This window comes from Tupaia chinensis, unplaced genomic scaffold (assembly GCF_000334495.1).
Source record: "Tupaia chinensis unplaced genomic scaffold, TupChi_1.0 Scaffold000661_1, whole genome shotgun sequence".
Taxonomy (NCBI): Eukaryota; Metazoa; Chordata; class Mammalia; order Scandentia; family Tupaiidae; genus Tupaia; species Tupaia belangeri.
In genome coordinates, this window is record NW_006160183.1 from 5,051,753 (window position 1) to 5,067,889 (window position 16,137).

General features: G+C 37.7%; 1 protein-coding gene across 1 annotated transcript in view; it reads right to left on the reverse strand.

Annotated features, from left to right (window-relative positions):
- The window catches only part of PGAP1 (post-GPI attachment to proteins inositol deacylase 1), a 91,936-nt gene that overhangs the window by 58,211 nt on the left and 17,588 nt on the right, over positions 1-16,137 (reverse strand). The window contains exons 4-5 of the mRNA XM_006159914.2: positions 6,314-6,485; positions 661-818 (exon numbers count right to left, since the gene is read on the reverse strand). Coding sequence (XP_006159976.1) covers positions 661-818; positions 6,314-6,485 — 330 coding nt within the window. The remainder of the gene's footprint in view (positions 1-660; positions 819-6,313; positions 6,486-16,137) is intronic.

Below are 16,137 nucleotides of genomic sequence, written 5' to 3' on the forward strand. Positions count from 1 at the left end.
TCTCTCCCTCTCTACCCCCCCAGCAAGTGCACGTACCCTATAGCAAAAGTGTCTTATAAAAAAAAAAAAAAAGGAAACTTGATATCCCTCTACATATATACCAGTGAAAGACCAATTGCTTGATGTCCAAACAAGGAAGGATTAATAGAAAATTAACTAATCAGGTTCTTAAATTTGAACTATCAGAGCTATCATCTTATTTTAAAACTGGTAAACCTTAATTTACATTCAGTGTTCAGGAATACGTGGTATATTTGGTATTCTACTACTTCCGTATATAGTCAACACACAGGTATAACTGGATTTGCTTGAACTTCAGTTTATACTTTCTAATATATTAACAGTTAGAACTCTAATCAATGAATAGTCTTTTATCGTGGACAACATAAAATTATTCCTCATAAATGAGTCATTTTTGCAAAATTCTTAAGATCCTTTTTACTTTCTATGTACCACTCTGCCCTCCCAACACATTCACACTCATTCACTCACATTCTCTCTCTTTCTTTCTCACACACATACACATGTATGCACAGGCAGGAGGCCTCTACACCAACTTGGCAGTCATTTCCAAATATCAACAGCTTCACATTTTCCCTCCCTTCATGCTATACTGTGTCATTTACTTTACTGTTTCAGTAGAATCTTAAAAAAGATTACCACAACAGATAAGGCACTGGTATGATGGCTTAATTTTGGTAGAAAAGTCAGTCCTGAACGAACTTGGTAATCCCGGAATCCTCCAGCTACCGAAAGTGTGGTTAAATTTATATGTCGAGCATTTAGAATCCAATAGTTGTTTACAGTCATATAAAAATCTGATAGGGAATAAAAAAAAAGATATTAAAAAGTAGTCATCTACACGAGTAAGGTATCTATAATATTAATATTTAAATTAATTTTTGCCTAAGCCATCTGGTTTGTAAACAATGTGTTATTCACATTTCTCTATTATGAGTAAAATCAGTACCTTTATAAATACTCTTGCTTTCCTATTAAATTAGAGCACAAATACTATGAGTTATAAAGGCATCAATAAAGAAAAAAAAGATGCACACGTTTTACTAGCTTTGACAAGTCCATATGCAAATATACCTCTACATTTCACATCTGTTCACAGTACAATAAGAGAAAATCCTAAAATTCTTCCAAGAATTTAGTATGCTAAACATTTGTAGACATTGCTGTGTTAGTTTCATAGTATGTCCAAATCCATCATAATGTATCTTAAATATGTGTTATTTCTTTGTACATCAATTACCCTAAATAATTTTTTAAATTTTATTTGTTTATTTTTAAGAGATTTCTTGCTATAGGGCACGTGTGCTCACCAGAAGGACAAAGAGAGACAGAGAGACAGAAAGCGAGAAATCACTGCTGGGGGGATGGCCACAGCTGCAACCCCTTCTCCATTCCCCTCTTGGGATCTTGGGCATGCATGCACTCGTGCCCTGTTGTGAGCTTTAAGTTGCCAGGTCTAGGATTCAAACTGCAGTCAACTACATGTGAGCCCAGCAACATAACCATTACGCCATCTGCTGGTCCCAGTAACATATTTTGTTGTTTTTTTTCTTTTACTTTTTTTTTCTTTTTGGATAGGTTTTTGCTATAGGGTACGAGCGCTCGCCAGAAAGAGAGAGAGAGAGAGAGAGAGAGAGACAGAAAGCGAGAAATCACTCCCTGGGGGGATGGTCACGCCACAATCCCCTCTCCTTTATTCTCCTCTCAGGATCTTGGGCATGCACGCACACGCGCCTGGCATGAGTTTAAGCCACCAGGTTGGGGACTCGAACTGTGGTCAACTACATGGGAGTCCAGCGACATAGCCATTACACCAACTACTGGTCCCTTGTTCTTCTTTTTTTTTTAAAGAGCTGTAGATCTCTATCATGACAGTATTCCTGCTTATAAAGGCTTAGCAAATCTCCACTATTGCCAATCACCACCACACAAAGCACTATTTAAGTTCTCACAATCTATCAAGACAATATCAACCACTGCCATCGTCTTAGGACTATGCTGTTTTGAAAAATCTCGGGGTTAGGGTCCTACCAATTCAGTGAACAAGTAGTTACAAGGGAAGAAACTTAAAGATAATTCTTCACTTCGTTAATGGGAGGTGAGATAATTTCAGTGTCAGATTTTTAAAACTTACTTATTAATTTATTATTATTATTTCTTAATTTGCTATAGGGCATGTGAGCTCACTAGAGAGAGACAGAAAGAGAGGAAAAGTGAGAAAGCAAGCCTCCGAGTACGAATTCAAACTGCAATTGGCCATGTGGGGTCCAGAGCCTTAATCACCAAGCCACCTGCTGGCCTGGGTCAAAGTTTATTAAATTGAAGTCAGGGAAGAAGACTTCTCATTTCCTTTTATGATCTCAAAACTTAATGCATTTTAATGTTACATTTGCTCCTACTCAGGGCTTCAAACATTTGGTACAGCAAGCTTCCCCCTTAGAGATCTCAGCAGTATTTACCTAAATCACCACCAAGCCAATACTAACATCTGGAAGTCCTAAGATAAAAGTTTTAATGGGGTAAAAATGTCATATGTTTAAATATTTAAAAGCCAAAATCCAGCTAACAAACTGTTAACTCAAATAGCATGTTCTCTATCTTGAAAAATTTATCTCTGAAATAACCTAAACATCTAGGTTCAAATGAAGAATTCTTAGACACCTTGGAGTTAGACACTGGATTATGGCAGCAGTGAGGAAGCAGATCTCTGGCCCACTGCTGTGATATCCTTCTTCCATCCCAATTCCACCATGCATCACGAGGTCCTCACATGTTATCTGTACTTTCTGCAGAGCTGTCCAATGGCCAGAACTCAGGCATAGGATTGCACATACCTCCCTTCCTGAGAACAAAGCCACGTAGGAGGCCCACACGGGTCCTGGAAATGGGCATAGGGCATACAGGCAAGAAAAGTCTGTAGGCTTGCTTTTCTAGATTATGGTCTAGAAAGAAAGGCATGAGCTCCAAATACAGAAGCTGCTTAACCTGCACACTTCTCACGCTGTGAGAAATGGCAGGGCCAAAGAGGGCTCTCTAGAAGTACAGAGCCCAGTGCAGGGCTTCCTTCCCCTCTTTTAAGGGTCAGTATTTCAGTCAATTATAAGCAGGAAATCTCCTTCTAGGGGTCATATTTATCTCTGTCTCTCAAAAAGTTTAAACCCATAGCCCTTTGAACTAGTTCTATTGTTTTTTCATTCTAATCATGACTTAATGCAATTAAAAAAAAAAAAGAAAAAGGAAAAGAGGCTTACTAATTACAGAAAAGGCATCCTGATGCTTAACAACCCTTTTCAGCTTGAGCCTTTTAGATAAAGGAGTTATTTTTAAAAATCAAACCTGGGGGTTTGTAGGTGGTGCAGTTGTGGTGACAAGGCACTAGACTCTTACATGGCCGACCATGGTTCAAGTCCCAGATCTGGTGGTGGCTTGCTTTCTCTCTCCCTCTCTCTCTGATAAGTGCATGCACCTATAGCAAATTAAAATAATAATAAATAAAAGTTAAAAAAATAAATAAAGTAATAAAACCTGACTCTTAAAAGTACATACTTCAGGAACCAGCAGTTAGCGTAATGGCTATGTCGCTGGACTCCCACGTAGTCGACCGTGGTTTGCGTCCCGGACCCGGTGGCTTAAAACTCATGCCAGGCACATGTGCGTGCATGCCCAAGATCCCGAGAGGAGAATGGAGGAGAAGGGATTGTGGCGTAGCCATCCTCCCTGGGGGGTGATTTCTCGCTTTCTATCTCTCTCTCTCTTTCTGGCCAGCACACGTGCCCTATAGCAAAAACCTCTCAAAAAAACCCAACCAACCAACCAAACAAATAACAACAACAACAACAAAAAAGTGCATACTTAAAAAAAAAACTTTCTTAATACAGATTTTTGCTACAGGGTGCATGGCGCTCTCTGGGAAGACAGAAAGTCAGAAAAAGAGAAATCATAACCAAGGGGGATGACAATGCCACAATCCCTTCACCTCCACTCTCCATGTTTTGTTATCAAGAGATTTCTATTGGCAATTTTTTTGGTGAAAATTTTAAATATAATAACAGAAAAATGAAATTTTACAGTAAGTATTTTTGCATCAGTTACTCTCAGCAAATAAAATTATTCCTTGGTTATGTTTTTATGTTCAGAAGAGCGCTGTAGAAAACCACTTTGGTTTGGAGTCGGTAGGGGATATTTCTTACTTAACTACAAACAAAATTTTCATCAAAATCACAGTAATGTGGGACCAGCAGGTGGTGTGGTTATTAAATCGCTGGACACTCCCACATGACCAACCACAGTTCAAGTCCTGGACCTGGTGACTTTCTCACTTTCGCTTTTCTCTTTGTGTCTCTCTCTGGTCAAATTAAAATGAATGGATGAATAAGTAAAATGAAATTAAAGTAATTCTTTTAAAAAATCACAATAATGCAAATTTTGATAGCTGAGAAGTTGTATAAATTTACTGAGTAGGAAGAATTCTAAAATTTTTCTATCATATATTCCTACAAGCAGTGAAAATACTTTAACAAAAAGTTGAGATAGTAGGCATTTATTATTACATGACATTATTAATATTTTATTAGATGCATAAATAATAAATTCCTATGGTCATCAAAATTCTCTGCAACATTATAGTTTTAGCTATAATTTCCTATGTTATAGCACTGTATCTCAATTAAGAGGTAATACAGTATGCAAAAGTTAAGAGCACAGTCCAGGAGCAAGTTTGTCAAGGTCAACTGTTGGCTCTGCTACTTTTTTGCCATTCTGACTTTGGGCAATAACTATTTTGGCCTCTATTTTTCATCCATAATGAAGGGGATGATAATTGTGACAGTTAATTTTGAATGTCAACTTGATTAAAGGGAGGGATTTCTGAATGGCATGTGCAGCATTGTTCTTGGGTGTGTCTATGAAAGTGTTGCCAGGGGACCAGCAGTTGACGTAGTGATTACGTCACTGGACTCCCACACGGTCAACTGTGGTTCAAGTCCCAGACACAGTGGCTTGAAACTCAATGCTGGGCATGTGTGTACGCGTTCCCAAGATCCTGGGAGAATGGAGGAGACAGGATTGCAGCATGGGCATCCCCTCTAGAGGAGTCCTTCTGACTGCCTTTGTCTGTCTCTCTTCTCCAGAGAGTGCACACGCCTTAAGGCAAAAACCTCTTAAAAAAAAAATGTTGCCAGAAAAGACTTGCGTGTGAGTAAGTGGACTAAGGGAGGAAGACCTGCCTTCAACATGGGAGGGTACTATCCAATTGGTTGGGAGTATGGGAAGGACATGAGGATTCTGTTTCCTCTCTCTCCCCACAACCATTCCTTCAAAGAGAGCATGGTGGATGTTCTGCTCCTGCTGCCTACACATCTGCTGGCTCCTTCCCTGCTTTGCTATTTGGCCCTTGGGTGCAACTATTTCCCATCAACATTTGGCCCTGGTACCCCTCTAGCCAGACAGACTCCAAGTTCTTTAACTTTTGGACTCTGGACTCAGCCTCCCACTGATACTCAGGCCTATAACCTCCTCAGACTGGAAGCTGCACCAGCCTCAGACTGGAAGCTGCACCATTGGCTTCTTTGCTTCTGAGTCTTATAGCTGTTTCTCCAGCCTGCAGATAGCTTATTGTTGAACTTCTTCACCTTGTGATCATGTAAGATAATATGTATACACACACACGTGCACACACACACACACACACACACACACACACACACACATCCTGTTGGTTTTGTTTCTCTGGTGAACACGGAGCAATACAATAATGGTACCTACTTTACAGGAATGCTGAGAGGACTAAGTGTGCTTCAGATACCATGTGAAGTCCTTAACACAATATTCAGAATAAGAGCTCAGTAAATATTAGCAACCTATTTAATTATATCAAGTGTTAGTAAATCTATTTAACAAGTAAACATTGCTACTGTTTTACTTAAACATATGCTTATTTTGGATAGAGCACTGAAAGAGTTAATAAAGCACTAAAAGTTTAAACATATCTTAAGAGACAGGGAATCATCTTCTAGAATAACTCAATTAAAGTCCTAGTGCCTAGGGATTATGAAACACATGTCAGCCATGTTAAGAGGCTATGAGCAGAGAAAACAGAGTAGTTTCATTTAGGAGCCTAAGTTGAAAGACATAAAGAGAGATGCTCAGAATTGGAGGTGCTGATTTGTAATAAGGCTGCTTCACACATGGATAAATCTGTTATAAGTGCTAAAAGAAATAGCTGCAAGGATTTATTTATTTAATCCTAGACAGCAATGCAGAGGTCAGTCAGTGTTTCTGTAACAATACTCACCTGTAATGAAACGATCTAATGGCATCACAGGAGCAACATGAGGTGTGGCTTGTGTAATAAGAAGATTTATCAGATCTTGTTTGAAATTTTTCAGTGTAAGCAACGCTCTTGCAACAAGGCCACCCATAGAATGACCAATTATTGCCACACTTTTGGGAGCAAATTCTTGACCCTATTAAAAAAGAAATCACCACAGCATAATTAAGGCTTTGTATCATAATAAAAAACACTTGTTTTTCGCTGCATATGAGTAATTTTACAGAAAAATAAATCAAACTATTTATACAACCTCCTCTCAAGAGGTACAGAAATATATTTTCATGTAGTTTTAATTAGAGTAAACATGCTACTTTGCATTCTGCCGAATATTTTTAACAACTATACCTTGGTTTTCTGAACCAAAATCAGAACATTTGGTCTAGCAAGTCATGTTTGTACCATTTGCTATGCTGCATGTAATCTGAGGTGTAATTATATTTGTTATATACCAGAATATTAGATTTTACAAGCTGTAAAAAAATCAGACCATTTGTTTGACACTGAAAATACCATAATAAGCCAAGGTAATTATAGTTTTCATAGCAATATTCTACCTCATCATGCTAGTATCTCCTCTCATAGAATTATTTCTCTACTGTACATTGGGTTTAAAAATAGATCTAATTCTAAACATTTGTTCACTGATGGTTATGCATTTAAAAAAAAATGCTTTGAGGGGTCGGCAGGTAGCGTGGTGGTTAAGGGCGCTGGACTGCCATGTGGGTGACCACAGTTCAAGTCCCGAACCTGATGCCTTGCTTTCTCACTTTCCTCTCGCTCTGCCCTCTCTGGTCAAGTTAAATGAATGAATGAATGAATGAATGAATAAAGTTAAATAAAATGATTCTAAAACAAAACAAAAAATAAAATAAAACCTTATGCCAGGTGCATGTGCCCAAAATCCTGAGAGGAGAATGGAAGAAAAGGGGCTGTGGTGTGGCCATCCCCCTAGGAGTTGATTTCTCATCTTTTATCTCTTTCTCTGTGCTGTCTCCTATAGCAAAAATCTCTCTCAAAAAATGAAGAAAGAAAAATAAAGCTTTGTAAAAAAATCCACCTTCACCACTATCTTCAGTACCACTATCAAACGTTTGCTCATCACCAGCTGCACTGATGCTTCATATATGCCTTCTTTTCTGTGACTATGAGTAAATTGAACCTTATTAAAAAAATGTTAACCTAGTACACCTGACACTGCTTAAAGTCCTTAAGATGGACTACCTGCAAGGTTGGCTCTTAGCTTGGCTCTTGGCTTTGGTCTGGGATCTGATATTTTGTACTTATTCCTGCCAGTCCCTAAATGATAAGGACAGCTCACTTTGCACAAATTGTTTGTGCAAACAATATGGTTTTTCTGAATATCTGCTGCTCTTCAGGCTTGAATATCAGTATGTACTAGGCAGAGGATGTTTGCGTGGTAAGTACTCAATAAAACCTCAGGCACCACATCTCTAATTAGAGTTTCTGCCATATTTTACACATAACACAACTAGGTGGTGTAGGAAATGAGTGCATCCTGTGTGGCTCCCTTGTGAGAGGACTTCTGGATGTTTACACCTGGTTTTCTAAAGATTTCTCCATTTACCTTTTCCCTTTACTAATTTCACTGTTGTAAGTCACGATCATGAGTACAACTACAAGTTGAATACTGTGAATCTTCCTGGTGAATCATCACACCTGAAGATGGTCTTGGAAATCTCTAAAACAGATTTGATCTTAGCAAAAGCCAACCTGCTTTCATGCCCTAAAGCCTTTTTATTTTTAATTGAGATTTTTGCTACAGGGCACGTGCTAGCTGGAGAGACAGAGAGAGACAGAAAGTAAGAAATCACCACCCAATGGGGATGGCCACACCATAATCCCTTCTCCTCTATTCTCCTCTTGGGATTTTGGGCATAAACGCACACACACACACACACACTCAGCATGAGTTTCAAGCTGCCGGGTCTGGGACTCGAACTGTGGTCAACAATGTGACAGTCCAGCGACATAACCGTTGCACCATCTGCTGGTCCCAAAACTTATCTCTTCTAGCTTCCAAGTGTACCACTCCAACAATTCTTCCCATTTTCTTTTTACATCACTGTTTTTCTCCCCTCTACTAGATCATTCTCATTAGTATATAAATGTACTGTATTCTCCCATAAAAAAATACAAACACTTATTTTCTAAAACTCTCACACTTCCCTTAGTAACCACACTTTTTTTTTACAACTCTTTATAGTAAAACTCTTCAAAAACAGAATATATGCAGTATTTATTATCTCCAATTTTTCAACTTTCTTAAACCAAGTCAATTCCAATTAGTCTTTCATATCAGCACTCTACCAAAACTGCTCTTGCCAAGTCACCAAGAAATGTTAAGTCAATTCTCTTACTGTCAGAGAGCATGCGCCCTTGCCAGACAGAAATGGGGGAGGGGAGGCAATGGGGCATGATCATACTGTAATCCCTTCTCTTTCATTTCTTGCATCTTGTCAAGATTCTGAGCATGTACACACATGCACCGTCATGTCATCATGGCAGGGATGTGAACAGTGGGTCAGCCATATGGAATTCATCTCCCTTAACCACTAAGCTATGGGATCAGCCCTCAATGGTAAATTCTTAGTTCTTTATCTTTAAGGAATTATTAAATTAAATTTATTATTATTTTTTAATTTGATCAGAGAGAAAGTGAGAAGGCAAACTGCCAGTTCTGGGACTCAAACTGTGGCTGATCACGTAGGAGTCTAGTGCCTTAACCACCATGCCACCTGCTGGCTCCAGTTCCTTATCTTTTAACCTATCAACAGTATTTGATATAATTGATTACTTCTTCCTCTTTGAAATACTTTACTTGACAAAATGCAGTCCTGGCTTTCCTATAACTTTACTAGATCCTCCTAATCTTTGTTGCTGGTTCCTTCTCATTTCCCCTCATTCCTTAGAATGAAGTGACTTAGAGCTCAGTCCCTTAGTTGGTGACTTAAGGCTTTATTCTTTGGTTTATCTTTTATATCTATGTTAACCCCATCAGTGATCATATTCAATCTCAGGGTTTAAATACATCTACATACTGTCAACTCCCAAGTAATTATTTCCAGACTAGACCTCTCTCTTTAACTCCAGCCTTGAACTCCAACTGCACAACAACTATAGTGGGGATGTCTAATATGTATTTTAAACTGATCTTAAACTTTTAATCTCTTCCAAATCTGTTCTTTCTACATTTAACAGCAATTCTTTCTGTCCAGTTGTTTGGCAAAAACAAAGCAAAACAAAACAAAAACCCTGAAGTCATCCTTAACTCTTACTTCCTCACTGCCCCTCTACATCTGATCTGCCAGCAAATCTTATTGTCTCAACCTTTAAGATTATACCTCCTGACCATCTCATTATTTCATCTGTTACCAACCTGACATAAACCACTATCACTTCTCATCTGAATAACTGGACACTCTGCTTCTATCCTTGTACTCCTTTAAATTTATCCTCAAAAGCTGCCAGAATAATGTTAAAACTTAAATAAGAATGTTACTCCTCTACTTAAAAACTTCTCTAATGTTTTTGTATATCACTCTAAATAGGCAAAATTCTTAAAATTGCCCAGAAGGTTCTACAGTCTGCCTACTCCCAAAGCCTTCTATTGATTCAATCTACTCCAGCCATGCCAATTTCCCTCAAATAAAGCATGAATGTGCCTGCTTCATGTATTTCCTCTATTCTTTTCCTACATATCTAAATAGAAGACTACTTCATGTACTTGACATGTATTAAATTGCTTCTCAAAAGAAGTCTTCCTGGACTAGCCAGTGACATGGTAGTTAAGGTGGCTGATTCCACATAACCAACTGCACAATTTGAGTCTAGACTGGTGGCTCGAAAACATGCCAAGATCATGGATGTGACCCAAAATTCCAAGAGAAGGGATTGTGGTGTAGCCATTCCCCCAAGGGGCGATTTCTCACTCTCTCTCTGGTGATCACATGTGCCCTATAGCAAAATGAAACACACACACACACACACACACACACACACACACAAAGCTTCCCTGGGCACCTTTTTTTTTTTTAATAATTATACCTTTACTGTTTATCGTGAATGACATTTCTAAAAAATAAATCACACATTGTTATTATATGTCATTTATCTTATCCAATAAATAATCACAATAAAATGTCCTACATCTAATATGGTTTGTTTCCTCCCATAGTACTCTCGATAACACTTATAATGACTCAGGATGAGAAAGTACTTCTATTCCTACTATGCTGAGATTTGTGCTTTTTTATTAAACTATGAATGGATGCTGAATGTAGACAGATGGATTTTTCTTAATCTTGTTAGATAATTCTATAATTAATTACAACAATTCATCAATACTTGAATATTAGACCAATTTTATATTCTTAGGGCAAAGTCTATGTTGGTATAACTTCTAAAATATTACTGGACTTGATAGTCTTATTTTTATTTTTTTAATTTTTATTTTATAATTTCTTATTTATATTTAATTGTGTATATCTTTATGGTGTATAATATTTAGAAATGTGCAAGTGGTATGATAAATCAAAGATATTACCATGTACATAATTTTAACAAGAACCTTATATTCTTATATCTCTTAAATGCTTTTTCCCTGAGCTCTTCCCACCCACCCTTTCACTATTCCACCCCACGCCTACAGTCTCTGGTATCTACACACTCCTTCCCTACTACTGTATCTTTGAATCTTTTAATTTCTGCTATAGAGTGCAGACATTCAGTATTTATTGAGCAGGGATATAAAATGTTTGTCTTTCATAGTCTGGCCTATTTCATGTAGTATTAAACCTTTTTATAGCCATCCACCCTGTCTTGCTATTATTTATGTCTGAGTAATATTCCATAGTGAATACATGCCACAGTTTTTCAATCTAATCATCAGTTTTTGGTCACTTGGATTCATTCTATGTCTTAGCAATTGTGAATAATGCTGCAACAAACATGGATGTGCTAGTATCTTTCTGACTGAATGCTTTCCTGTCTTTTGCATAAATACCAAGGGGGATTACTGGATTATATGATAGTTCTATTTGAAAATTTTTGAGAAACTGTCATATTGTTTTCCACAATAGTTATACCAATTTGCATTCTCACCAATGGTGCAGGAGGGTTCACTTTTCATCACAGCCTTGCCAGGATTTGTCATTCTTTGTTTTTTGATCATAGCCATTTTGTCAGATCCTGGGCACTCATGCACATGCCTGGCATATTTCAAGCTGACCATGATGGGGATTTGAACTGTGATTGCCGTGTAGGATCTCACTTTTCCACAGAGATAGATCCCTTTGAATAGATTTCTGATGCACAATATAGTATCATTAACTATAGGCACAATGCTATACAGTGTATCTCTAAAACTTGTTTCATCTTGCATACTTTTTTTTTTTTTGAGAGGTTTTTGCTATAGGGGGCATGTGCTCGCCAGATAGAGAGAGACAGAGAGGCAGAGAGTGAGAAATCACACCCCAGGGGGGATGGCTACATCGCAATCCCTTCTCCTCCATTCTCCTCTCAGGATCTTGGACACGCATGCATACGCACCCAGTGTGAGTTTAAGCCACCGGGTCCGGGACGCGAACAGCGGTCGACTACATGGGAGTCCAGCGACATAGTCATTACACCAACTGCTGGTCCCCATCTTGCATAACTTAAACTTGACACCCACTAATTACCAATTTCCCATTTCCATCCCCTAGTAACCACCACTACACTCTGCTTCCGTGTGTCTAACTATTTTTGATAGATCAAACAAATGGAAATATGAAAATCATTATAAGAATGACTTATTTCACTTGGCATAATGTCCTCAAAGTTTATTTATGCTGTTGTGTGTTACAGAATTTCCTTTTTTTGGAGAGTATTTTTTTTTTTTTTTTGCTATAGGGCACGTGCGCTTGCCAGACAGACAGAGACAGACTGACAGAAATCAAGAAAGCTCCCCCCAGGGGGGATGACCACACTGTAATCCCTTCTCCATTCTCCTCTCGGGATCTTGGGCACGCATGAACACGGGCCTGGTGTGAGTTTAAGCCGCCAGGTCCAGGACTCGAACTGCAGTCAACTACATGGGAGTCCAGCGACATAGCCATTACACTAACTGCTGGTCCCCAGAATTTCCTTTTTAAAAACTAGTATTCTGGGACCATCAGTTGGCATGGTGGTAATGGTGCTGGATTCTCATGTGACCGACTGCGGTTCAAGTCTTGGATTTGGCGGGTTGCTTTCTTACTTTCCCTTTCTCTCTCTCTCTGGTCAAATTAAAAATAAATAATAACGAATAAAGTTAAATAAATTTTAAAAAAGACTAATGTACTACTGTGTATATATGCCACATTTTCTTTATTCATTCACCCATTGATTGGCCTCCAGGGTGCTTTTTACATCTTGGCTGCTGTGAATAGTGCTATAATGAACAAAAACATGCTACTATCTTTTCAAGATCCTGATTTTGATTATTTAAATAAATACACAGAAGTGAAATAGCTAGATGATAATTTTTTGACAAACTTCCATATTGCTTTCCACAGCTGCTGCATCATTTTGTATTTCAACAGCATATAAGAGTTCCAGTTTCTTCATATCCTAATACTTGTTTTTTGTTTTGTTTCATACAAATGCAAGGTGATATCTTATTATGGTTTTGATTTGCCTTTCCTTGACTAATGATGTTGAACATTTTTTTCATATACCTTTTGGCCATTTCTATGCTTTCTTTGGAGAAATGTCTATTTGAGCCCTTAGCCATTTTTTAACCAGGCTTTTTGTTGTTATTGAGTTTCTTATAAAAAGGGATAAAAAGTTTTCAGAAAACTGAAATAAAAAGATAAAAATGGGGACCAGGTGGTAGAACAGCAGCAATGCACCCAGACTGACATAGGAAGGGTCCTGAGTTCCATCCTATGATGTCCCTCAGCATACTTGATGTGAGCATGCATACCTATAATCCAGGCTGGCTGAGACTGGGGGTGAATCGTGACAGGAAGACCTTTTGTGGGTGCCATCTCTCTCTCTCATATGAAAAAAATAAATGAATAAACTTAAAAAAAAGAAAAAGAAGAAAATGGCCAGCTGGTAGCATGGTACATAAGATGAATGGATCCCATATGCCAACTGTATAGTTTGAGTCCCATACCCAAAAGTTTGAAAAATGTGATGGGCACAGGTGTGTGTGTGTGCCCAAAATCCTGAGAGGAGAGTGGATAAGGGATTATGGCATGGCTATCCCTCATGGGGGATGATTTCTCACTTTCTTCCTCCTCCTTTCTCTCTTTCTTTATCTCTGGTGAGTATGAATTTTATTTCTCAACATTTGCTCCTAAAGTTCAAAACAGTTTTGTAAGCAATAATACCAGCCATTTGGTCCATCCAAAAAAGAAAAAACCTGAGGGTCCTGGAACTTTAACCATGTAAATAAAGCTTTTTACATTAACTAAAGAAAAACAATAGCCCTTTAAAGATTTTTTAAGATTAGAAAAAAAAAAAGTCAGGAGTCAAATCAGAAGTGTCCTTCTCCACCATAACAGTGCTCCTGCTCATTCTTCTCACCAAACAAAGGCAATTTTTATAGAATTTCGATGAGAAAACATTAGGCATCCACCTGACAACAGAAATGATCAGGGGCTATCGTGGTGGAGAAGGACTCACTCATGGAGCTTTCCTGAGCATTTTTCTGCTCAAGTTTCAGTTAACTTTCTTAAAATAATCTCATAATAAGCAGATTTTATTGTTCTTTGGCCTTCCACAAAGCCTACAAGCAAAATGCCTTTAGCACCATTAAAAAAAAAAAATTATCAGGGTCGGCAGGAGGTGTGGTGGTTAAGTGCTGGATTCCCACATGACCGGCTGCGGTTTGAGTCTTGGACCTGGTAGCTTGCCTTCTCTCTTTCTCTCTCTCTGTTTCTCTCCAGTCAAATTAAAAAATAATAAGAACAAATGGAATTAAATAAATAATTTAAAAACAAAAACAAAAAAACATTGTCATGACGTTTGCTCCTGACCAATCTACTTTTTCTTTGACTGAATCACTTCCATCTCTCAATAGCCATTGCTTTCATAGTTCTATCTTCAGGAGATAACTGGCAAAGCCATGTGTCATTTCCTGTTACAATTCTTTGAAAAAAAAATGCATCAGGATATCAATCTTACTTGTTTAAAATTTCATTTGCGAGCTCTGCTTTTATCTATAGCTGACCCGAGTATAACAGTTTTGGAACTCATCCATCAGAAACTTTGCTTGGCTTTAATTTTTCAGTCAGAACTATCTAAGGTGAACCAGCTAAGATATCTATTGTGTTAGCTATCATTCCTCTGTGAATCATTTCCAATAAGAGCATGAACAAGACTTTCTCTTTACAAAATGATATAGCCACAATGCCACTGCAGGTATGACATCATCTTCAACATTGTCTCTTCACTTCTTTATACAAGCTATCATTTTTGTGTGTGTTATAATTTTAAGAATTATTTCATTTAACTTTATTTATTTATTTATTTGAAAGTGACAAAACAGAGACAGAGCAAAAGAGAGAGAGGGAAAGTGAGAAAGCAAGCCGCCAGGTCCAGGACTGAAACCATGGTGGGCCATGTGGGAGTCTAGCGCCCTTAACCACCACACCACCTGCCAGTCCCACAAGTTATCCTTTTCTAAACTGATTTCTTTAGCACACTGTCCCTAAAAACTTTTCATAAAGCATCAATGATTTTACCTTTCTTCAAAGTTTCCAAGCTTCACCCTAAATTTGATAATGTTCTTTCTTAAATTTTAGCACAGTTCGAGTGATAGGAGATCTTTCCAAACTAATGTCTTATCCTTCTTAGTGCCTCAAACTATATTCTGTTCAGACATAGTATAACAAGTGAGTACAAGTTTCTTTTGGTTCAATAACTTTTGAAATCAATGCAAAGTTTTTTCAAAATATAAATTTTCTATGAACTTCTGGAAGATCCCCCTTGTATATTTTGGATATTAATCTGTTATTGGATATATTGTTTGCAAATATTTTCTCCCATCCCATGGATAGCCTTTTCACTCTGAGGACTGTTTCTTTTACTGTACAGAAGTTTTGATTTTATGTAGTCCCACGTGACTAATTTTGCTTTTGTTGCCTGTGTTTTTGGTGTCATATCTGTGAAGTCACTACCAAGACCAATATACTAAAGGTTTCCCCTTATGAGAGTAATTCACACCACATTGTATGTGTATCCTTTTATCTTTACTGGTGTGCTAACTTATACACCCACCAGCAGTACATTATGCTTTTCTTTGCTCTACATCCTTGATAACATTGAGATTTAAAGATTTTAATCAATCTGATAGGTGTTTACTTTAAAAATAATGATTACTCTGGCTTTGCAATAAAGAGAATATATTGGGCTATTGGAAAAGTCATGACATATTTTTCTAGGCAAAAATGCATCGTGACTTTTCTGATGACCCAATACTACAAAAAGGCAAAGAGTGAAAGCAGGAAAGATAGTAATCATCATAATCATCAAAGAAATGCAAATCTCTTTTCTTTGGATATTAGCAACTTTAAAAAAAATTTTTTTGTATGTTTTTGTTTTTTATTTACTTTATATTATTATTCATACATTACATTGCTATACATCATTTAGATTATGAAGAAACTTTACCCAGCATGATATACACCTCAGTCCAGCCCAGTTGACACTACCATATACATCTTCGTCAACAGACAGTAAATCTTATCTGTGTACAAGTGTCTTACCTCTCCATTTCCCCCCACAAATTTCCTACG